Source organism: Manihot esculenta, chromosome 14, assembly GCF_001659605.2.
Source record: "Manihot esculenta cultivar AM560-2 chromosome 14, M.esculenta_v8, whole genome shotgun sequence".
NCBI lineage: Eukaryota > Viridiplantae > Streptophyta > Magnoliopsida > Malpighiales > Euphorbiaceae > Manihot > Manihot esculenta.
The window spans coordinates 22,320,983-22,331,182 of NC_035174.2; the positions used below are offsets into that span (position 1 = coordinate 22,320,983).

At 25.3% G+C, this 10,200-nt stretch overlaps 1 protein-coding gene across 1 annotated transcript; it reads right to left on the minus strand.

Moving 5' to 3' along the window:
* LOC122721802 (lysosomal Pro-X carboxypeptidase-like) lies at positions 1-4,230 on the minus strand. Its single transcript, XM_043950728.1, has 9 exons — positions 3,829-4,230; positions 3,489-3,675; positions 3,229-3,362; positions 1,614-1,726; positions 1,262-1,505; positions 1,021-1,173; positions 794-873; positions 664-713; positions 1-235 (listed from the first exon to the last, which is right to left on the minus strand). The coding sequence occupies exons 1-9, from the start codon at positions 4,228-4,230 to the stop codon at positions 99-101; spliced, it is 1,500 nt and encodes a 499-aa protein (XP_043806663.1). The 3' UTR covers positions 1-98.
* Positions 4,231-10,200: the final 5,970 nt, after the last annotated feature.

A 10,200-nucleotide genomic window follows, 5' to 3' on the forward strand; every position in this document is an offset into this window, starting at 1 on the left:
ATAATAATTTTCTTTTAAAAATATAATATATCACAAGGAACTGTTTCTGCATTTTGATGAATTTATTTATTTAGAAAACATTACATTGAATATTCTTACTAATGTTTGTAGGCAAGAAGATCAGCGTAGTACTTAGCAATCCATGCCTTAATTATCTCAACTTCTGTCTTTCGTTGCTTGATTAACCACTGCGGATCAGTTGCTTCTGCTCTAAGCACATCCAATGCATGAGAACCTGCCATATTAACCCCATTAATCAATTAATTAATTGGCTGTATCTAAATCAATTTAACATACTAATGCAAAAAATGGTGGTATTCCATTTTTTTTAACAAGGAGAAGAAATGAATACTTCGTTGACCGAAAAAAAATAAAGATATTTTAATAGATTTCTGAAAATATAAAGACTAACTAGTTAATAATGACAATATTTAAAAACTGAATAAAAGAATTTATTGAGGATAAAATTGAATTTCAAAAATTTTCTCTTTTATTGTTCATCTATTTTTAATGAAAAATAGAATGAAAAGACTATTTTGTCGATATAAAAAAAGACTGATATTTTAATGAAATTCTAAAAATGTTATGACTAATTTATTAATAATAATAATATTTAAAAATTAAATAATAAATTTCTCATTTATTATCATGCATTACACGTACCATTGACTGTGTAGACGGCAAGAACCGTATCAGATATGTTTTCCAGTATCCTGTCACATTTACAAGTAGAAATCAAATTAAACCAATCCAATAACACAATTAGTCAAATATAATTTGTGTTGGTATATACCCGCCACTACTGTAAGGATCTCTAAGTCCATTGGAGAAGATAATGTTGCTGCCAAACCTTTGGAGAATTAATTTTATATCCTGAAATTAATTACTTGATATAATTAGTAAAGCTTAACCACCACAAAAGCTTGACGTTTCTATCAAAAGAGTTTGGTTTTTTTTTTTAAAAAAAAAAAAACAAAAGAATTATCAATGAGTTTTAATTAATATAATAATAAATCTTACGTTGCCTCCATAATATGTGGTGATCCAATGAGGCCTAGGTACGACACCAAATTCCGTTTTGCATTGCTTGATACGACTGCTTACTGTAAAAGGATCAGTCTGGAACATGGAGTTGTTGCTTATGCCTAGTGGGATCACCATCTCACTGCATGTCTATAATTTTACACATATATTTTGTGTCTTGAGTTGACAGCTGTGGGTTGGATTTAGGGTAGAAAAGAAAACGTATGATTGTTTTTACCTGCCATTCCCATCCCAAATCTGATTCAGTTGGAGTCTCGTGTGGATTTACGTAGCATGGACTAGTACCAGAATAGGCAACAACACCTGCAAATATTTTGCTGAGAATATCTTTCCCAAAAGGACCTTCATCAATGGCGTCACATATCATAGTAACTCTATAATCTGGTGGTGCATCATATTGGGCTGCATCAGCGTATATGGAGATTAAGAATTCTTTAAGATCTGAAGGATCTTTGAGGGGACTGCCATGGGGACAAAAGAAAAATGTATCTTTAGTTCATATTGAGCATACTAATCCAAACAAGAAAATCTATTATGGCAGATTAATTGAGAGGAAGTTGTGTGTTTACTAGCAAGTGTTGAATCTCTGGCTAAGAATTGAAAGACCATTTGGCTGTGAAGCCACTTTATCAATTTCACCCCATGATTTCCGTATAGTTTGGTAGCAACTCTCGCTAGCTTCCTGCAAATTTTAGAAATTGACTCATATTCACCTTATTTTGGATGAAACTTTTGTAAAAAAAAAAAAAAAAAAAAAAATCAATTCATTACTATTCATAAAAAAATTTATTTGGAAAAAAATTTTCAAGATAATGGGATTCAATTTAAATTCTTTCATTTTCAATAAATTAATAATAAATTTAAATTAATTTAATTCCTCCTTCATTATTATGATTTGTAAACTAAACATAAATTTATTCTTATAAATAACAATTGTTTTTATTACATTGAAAATGTTTTTTAAATACTATTATTAATATTTTTCAGAATATTTAAAATCTAAATTTTACATAAATTTACCATTTAAAATATATAAATTATGATAAACACTCTTGCTTTTTCAAAAATTAACAAAAAAATATAATAAATTTTTTTAATATTAATTATAAATATATTAAATATTAATACTTAATATTAAATTAAATTCTTAAAAAATAGTTATTAATTAAAAAGTACAAATATTTTGAAGTTAATTAAAATAAACAAAAAACAAATAATAAGGGAAAAAAAATTCTCAATAGTTAATTAAATAATTTTAATATAAATTATTTCTTGCAAAATCTTTGATAATTTTGATAAGATTACTATTAAAGTTTCTAATAATATAATTAATTTAATTAGTTAATTATAATTTATTTTATCTGAATGTACAGATTATTGATATATATATATATATATATATATATATATATATATATATATATATATATATATATATATATATATATATATATATATATATATATATATATATATATATATATATTATTTTAGTCATAAATATATTAATTAATTTATAATTTCAAATTATAGGAGCGAATTTACATATTAATAATATATATATAATATAACTTTATATATGAAATATATGAGACAAAAAAATTACACATGTATTTTTAATTAAAATAATATAATTAATAATACTATATATAAAATAACATAATATTTTTAATGAGAATTGTATGTAATATATATTAATATTAAAATTGTTACTATTTAAATATTAAAATAATTATTTTTATTATTATTTTGATTTTAATTATTTATTATTATAAAATAAACGTAAAAATATTTAATTTTGTTCGCAAAAATATTAAACTGAAATTAAAGTTAAAATAAAATTAAAAAATTAAAATTATTTAAAATAATGTTAAAATTTAGTTTCATATATGATTCATAAAAATTAATCAACTGAAAAATTAATTTCGATTGCGATTTTTAACAAAAATTATACTAGAATAAAAATTGATGACTCTATAGTTAAGCATTCAATGGACCAAATTATAAACAGAATCAAACCTGAAATTTCTACCAAATCAAGTTTTAATTGATCTTTAAAATATTATGCTCGTCGAACTGATATTAATGTAAAACTGATATTAACTTATGAGTCAAAACATTTTCTTGTATGTTTACTGAAGAGAGACTTGTAAGCTAAAGAATGTTTAAGTTGGTTTGTATTACCCTAAAATCCTTGGTGACAACCCAAAAATAAGCATCTTGCGGTGTGATGTTATCAAAGTAAAGGAGTGGAGCTGATGATGCCAGAGCTCCTAAGGCAACATGGGGATACTTTAGCCGAAACCATGAAGCCAGCACTAAGCCAAGGAAGTAAAATAATAATATAAGTAATTCTAAAAAATGGTTAAGTAGATTAAACAAAACGATAGCAAGATGTAAATAATTTAACTGGTTTTATAAGAAAAGGAAAAGCAGTCACTTACTTCCTCCATATGATCCTCCAATGACTATTACAGGAGAATATGGGGCAGATAATTTCTTCTTTAAATAAATGAGAATCTCAGCATAATCTGCTAAAGCTTGAGCAGAGTTGAAATGGCCACGAAGGTTTGCATTTTCTAGAGCTTTTATAAATGATCTGAATGGTACAGATTTCCCGTAAAATCGGTGCTACATATGCCAAAAGAAAGATGGCAAATCCATTAGCAGTACCCAATAATTCTTTAGAGTTATGGTATATTGAGTCTGACACTTGTTAAAGCAATTGACAAAAAAAATATCCAAAAGAGAAAAAAGAGAAGCTAGCTTTTGTGTATCGTATACCTCTATAAACACCACAAGAGCACCGAACTGGGCAGCATTTTCAGTGAGAAATCCAATAAAAGCTAGATCATTATCAATTGGTGCTTCTGCTCCAAGGTATGCAAAGATTGGCGCACTAACATTGGCACCACCCCAGTACTTGAAATTGATCAAATATCTTTGCTTGAAGGTGGTGTAGCTTTCAGGCCTATAGTTGAAATGATCAAGAGTTTGAGTATAATAAAAAGTCTGGAAGTCGTCTGACATGGATGCTCCCGATGTCTCAGGCAGTCGTCGGACTCTGCCACGCAGAGGATCTAACCGAGGAATAATATCATAAGGGAATGCTGTATTAAATGAGAGGAAAATTAACAAGGAAAAAAGTTTAAACGGAAGCCTTTGAAATTGCAATGTTGAGCTCATTTTCCAAGTAAAACGTGAAATTTTGATTAGTTTTACTTTAAAAACCTGTACCAATAGGCACATCCTTATATAATGTGAGATCTTCCTGGTGTTTACTAAGGAAGGCATTGCATTATGAATTTTGAATTAGTCTTTACACAGCACCTTTAGTTTATGGTAGAACTTCGCTATCTTTGCATGGCATGGTGGATACAAATTTATTATATATTTAAACAAATATCCTATTATATATATATTTTTTTTAAAAATTTAAATAATAAAAAAATATTAAGATTTAAAAAATATTAAGATTTAAAAACAATTAAAAATCTTAACTTCTAACACCATACTATAGAAAACCTTTTATTACTATACTTTCTTCCAAACAGCGTGTAATCGTGAAGTTGAAAAAAAAATAAGATTATGCATTTTGAATTAGTCTTCACAAAAAACATTTAGTTTTATGAACTTCGCTGTCTTCGCATGGCATTAGTTGTTCCATACGATGATGGATCCATATTTATATATTTAAGAAATCTCTTCTTATATATATAAAATTCAATCAAAGATATCTCTAATTGCAGAAATTTAAGTTATGGTCCAAATTTATTTTAGAATTACATCAAATTTCTTATTTTAGTTCAAATTTACTCGTAAATTATTATTAAAATATTAAATAAATTTAAATTAGATCAAGTCAACACACTTTTAGATCTTTACAAATAATATTTTTATTTGATTTTTTTTAATGATAGTTCAACAATAAATTTACACTGAATAATAAAATTTAGTAATTTTACTTTGTATGGTTCATGAGTAAATTTGGCCTTCTAATTTTTTTTTTAAATTTAAATAATTTAATTTATTGCCTATTAAAGTTATATTTTTTAAATTTAAATTTAATCTTCTTAGATTTTAATAGGCCATGAAACTTATTGAATAATATAAAATTAATCATAAAATAGTTATATTTTAAAAATTTAAAAATTATTTATTTTTAAATTTAAATAGTTTAATATATAATTTTAATTATATAAATAAGTGAGAAAAAAATATAACTTCTTAATAATAAAAATTTTATATAAAATTAAATTAAACCATGAATAAATCATTTAAAAAATTTTAGATGGAGATTTGGAGTTGAAATTTTGAAAATAAGAAGTAAATTCTTTTAGTTGTAAAAAAAATAAAGAAAGAAAGAAACTTATGTAAATTCTTTTAGTTGTAAAAATTTTCGTTTGTTTTAAAAAAAGAAATATAACTTATATATAAACATATATATTTTTTAAATATAAATTATTTAAGAAAAAATAATTTATTTTCTATTATTATAAATAAGAAGTGTAATAGTGTAAATAAAATTTTAAAAATTTAGAAAATAATATTAACTTTTAATAAAGAAAAATATTTTTATTTATTAATTTTTTCTAAATGCTTTAAATATTAAAAGATAAATGTAAATAATATGTATCTAAAAAATATTTTTCTAATAACTAAAGAATAAAAAACCAGCATTTTTTAAAAAAATAAGTATTTTCTAAGATATTATCGTGTGATAAGTACTTTTAGGATATTTTCTAATAAGTATTTTCTAGTATTTTTTTAAATTTGTATCAATAATTTTTTATAATAATAATTTATCAAAATTTTATTTTGATTAAAATAATTATCAACTGACTTTTTAATCAGAATAATATCTATTTAGTATTACTTTTAAAACTATTGTTAAGAAAATAATTTTATTAAATAATTTACTTATAAAATATTAAAAAATAATTTAAAATAATATTTAATGTTATTCAATTTAAAAATAATAAAAATAATAAAATAATTTTTTAGAATATTTTTTTTAAATTGTTCTTTTGATTTTTAAGTATAATGCTATTCCACCATTTTTTTTCTAAATTATATTAATATTTAGAGTAAATTTTAAAAAAATTAATAATATATAAATCAAGTATTTGATTGTCTAACTTGACTCCATTAAGTGACTAAAATAATATATAATTCATTTAAAATTATAAATTTAATTTTCATTCCTCCATCTCTAAAAAAATTAATAAAATAGATAATTATCAAAAAAATCATATACTTTTAGTTTTATTGTAATTCTATCCTAAACTTTTAAATTATTATCCATTTTACTTTTAAATTTGCTGACATGGTAAGTGTTGTGGCAATTTCTTTAATTTTTAACGTTACAAATAATGATAGAGTATAATTGAAGTAACTTTAAAAAGTTAAATTTCAATTGGCACAAAAAAATATTGAGTGTAATTACAATAAAATTAAAAATATAATTTTTTTTTTAACCATTAACTCATAAATTTATAAATACGAATTTAATAAAGTATTTTCTAGGATATTATCATGTGAATAAATTTATAAATATGAATATAATAAAGGTAGATAATGGACATTTAGTAAAATAAGGACTAAGGACTAATTTATTGAAGAAATTACTTTGATTACTATTTAACAACCATTATGCAACAATTTGAATGGGACAAGACTTTTATCTAAAAAATTGTTCAACTATAATATTTTGGTCATTATTTAATCGGTAAATAGCTACAAATATAAGATTCTAGCTATGTATAATGGAAATAAATGGGACAAAATGTCGACGAATAATTTATTGATGATTATACTACATCTTCATGGGAGTATGGTTCCAAATTTAACGATCATCTGCAATCATTTTGACAATTAATCAAAGACCAAGCTTTTGATCACTAAATATTTTTATTTACCCATATATAAATAACCAAAAGATATCATTTTGGTAGATATATATATAAATCTAAACCTTATCTATCTCCTTTTTACAGCCGCTCCACCTCCTCATACCCTTTTCCTAATTCGCATATCAAAAGATCTTCTCTGCAATCAATACCTCAGGTTAAGTCTCCTCCCTTTCTCGATTTCTCATGGCCATTGCCCCACACTCTCATCCCTTGGTCCTCAAGTTTGTCGCAACACAAAAAGACTACGACTCACCATCTCAATATTCATCTTTGGGATCTGAAGCTCACTGCCGCTCGTCCCTCAAATCAAATAATATTAGGGTTGTTACCTTTTCTACCCCTTTCTCTTTTCTGTGTATAGGGCTCTCTTTGCTTGAGCTTTACTCATCTTTTTGGATAAGTGGCAAGAGAAGAAGCAAAAGTTGCTCAAGCAATTTAAACCATGGTTTATGAATAAGTTACATTATTGGTCACAATAGTCCTTTAACTTGAAGAGACCAAATTAGAGTATGTCACATATTTTATATATAAATATAAATGTTTAGAGTTACTATATCTTGTGTAGCTCAAGGAAATTCTTCACTTCTTTGATTTTTATTTTTGTGGATGTGACCAGATATTTATTGTCTCTATTTATTTTTGCGACAAATTACCTTTAGAGAAGTGATCAATTAATGAATAAATTGTAAAAAGCGATCTAAATAAAAATTATTTGCTTCAATTTAACTATCAATTAACAATTAAATGGTGACTACTTGACAACTATATAACATCTAATTTATTTACCAACTATTCAGCGACATTAAAAACGTTCAAAAGAAAAATTAGAAGAAAATCAGCTTCCATATATTGACCGATCAACAATCAATTTACCAATCTTTTTTAAATAAATTAGCTACCAATTGTCAATGACCAATTTGCGACCAATTTAGCTATCAAAATTTAAAATGGCAAAATTATTTTAATACCTAATTAACGATAATAATTTAATCATTGATAAACATCAATTAGTTGCTATTTATTTAGCGCATGGCTTTCGACTTTTTCATTTGGTCGCTAATTGGTCATTATCTTTTAAAATAGTGATAACAATTTTGATCGCTAATTCACTATTTTTTCTGGTGTACCTCTTTGTGATTGAAGTGCTACAACACAAAAATAGCAAATTATACAATACATGGGTGCGATATTAATATAGAATAGGCAAACTATTAAATTTTTTAGTATTTGCTAAATACATAAATTTACTCCTAAACTATACTAAAAAAATTTAGTAGCACCCTGAATTTTCAAAGCATGCTATCACACATTTAAATTGTAAAACTTTGGCATTAGTAAACCCATGTAGTGCGTGTGAAACAAATGCTCTGATGTGTTAAAATAGTATTGACATGGATTAACTGACCAATAATTACCTTACATCTAATATTGTGAAGTGACTAATAATAATCTTCTTCAATACTTAAATCTCTAGTTGCTTCCATACCAGACAAATTGGCCCTTCAAGTGGAAGATCATTGCATTCTATTTTTGACAAAATCAAAATTTTTGATTGTTTCGTAAAAATGGATATTTTAACTTCGCAATGATTGATTAAGTCCATAAATGGATTTTTGCAATTTACATACTTTATTAGAAAATTTCTTGGATTCAAAATTTTCAGGTTGTGTCGTGTACACATCTTCAAGAAGATTCCCATTCAGGAATGCTATTTTGACATCCATTTGCTAAATTTTCATAATAACAGGTGCCGAATCCGTCAATTTAAGATTTACTTACCTTTTCTCAATTGACAAGAACTTGTAGATAGGGTAAGTGAGTATCGATCCCACAGAGACCTTAATCTTGTTTAATTTAAATGACCAATTTGGAATAGAAGAATAGTTTAATTCAAAAAGTGAAAAGAAGAGAATTTTTTTGATGAGACGAGTTTTGTCTTGGGCAAGCCAATAAAAATAAACTTAAAAGAAAAAAAAATAATGTAATTGAAAAATTGAGAAACAAATAATTAATTAAAACTTTCAGCTGAAGGTAATTAAATTGAGGTATTTTGCAGTTGATCATTGGTTAGAAAAAAATATTTCATATTATTATCTATTGTTTGGTTATAGTGGTCAAATACACGAATCCCACCAATTCTTCCTTATGAATAAATTAATCCGCTTCGTGCTTAAATTAATTTGTAGTTAACTAACAACCCCAACACGCGTGTAAATTTAATTAGTCAATTGCTTTAAGAGAGAAAAACCCAAACTTGATCAATAAAAACACGCGTTTTATTTAAATCAAATCTACTAATTTCTTAATATAAACTAATATATTAATTGCTACTTGTTATTAACCTAATTAAACAATTAGGGATTCAATTAGATTAATTAGCAAAATGTTGTCTTTCCAAAAGATTCCATGGGCCCCTTGAATTCTCAAGAAAACGACAATGGAGGTGGTGTTCCTCGAATTCAGAAATTAATAGAAAATAAAAATAAGATGAAGATAATTAAAGTGCATAACCTCACAACTTGAATAAACCTCAATTTAATTTAACCTTCAACTGAAAATAAATGTTCAGCCACTCAGGGCCATAATAAAATTATAACAATTAAGTAAAAGAAGAAGAAAAGAAGATGGAGAAGAATGTGGGAGAACAAGAGAGGAAATGAGAGTGAGAGGTAGAATATGATTCCCTAGGTTGAATACTAGGAGCATTTATATAGGCACAAAAAGATAATATTTAAAATAAAATCTATTATCCCTATCTTGTCTCTATCATAATCTTATCTCTATCATCATCTTATCTCTATCATCATCTGATTGAATTTGATTCAATTTGACTCCACTTGAAGCTGATTTTATCCCTGCTTAGGTAGCAAAATCTATCTTATCTCTCCATCGCCTCGGGTTACAGATTTGGTCAAGGTTGTAGCCTCCCAGTATAAAAAATCATTTAATTCAATATTTTTTCTTCCTTTTCTCAATTTCTCCTCACAAACTTGTCCAAAATTAAATTCAAATTAAAACTAAATATTTATATCAAAATTACAGTAAAATCAAGGAATTAAATAAGGAAAAAATTATAAGTTTTGCAACTCATTAGATTCCCCCCACTTGCACCTTTGCTTGTCCTCAAGCACAAAAATTAAAATGAAACAATAAAATACAGCCCTGTCCTCAACCAATCTGAAATTTAATTTGTCCAAAGCAAAACCAAATTGTAATGCAATAGGATGATAGCAGAAATAACTTA

Coding starts and splice junctions, on each gene's coding strand:
- LOC122721802 (XM_043950728.1), bottom strand. CDS start 4,230: ATGAGCTCAACATTGCAATTTCAAAGGCTTCCGTTTAAACTTTTTTCC. Junction 3,363..3,488: donor TGGAGGATCATATGGAGGAA/GTAAGTGACTGC, acceptor TCCTTGGCTTAG/TGCTGGCTTCATGGTTTCGG. Junction 1,506..1,613: donor CAGAGATTCAACACTTGCTA/GTAAACACACAA, acceptor TCCCCATGGCAG/TCCCCTCAAAGATCCTTCAG.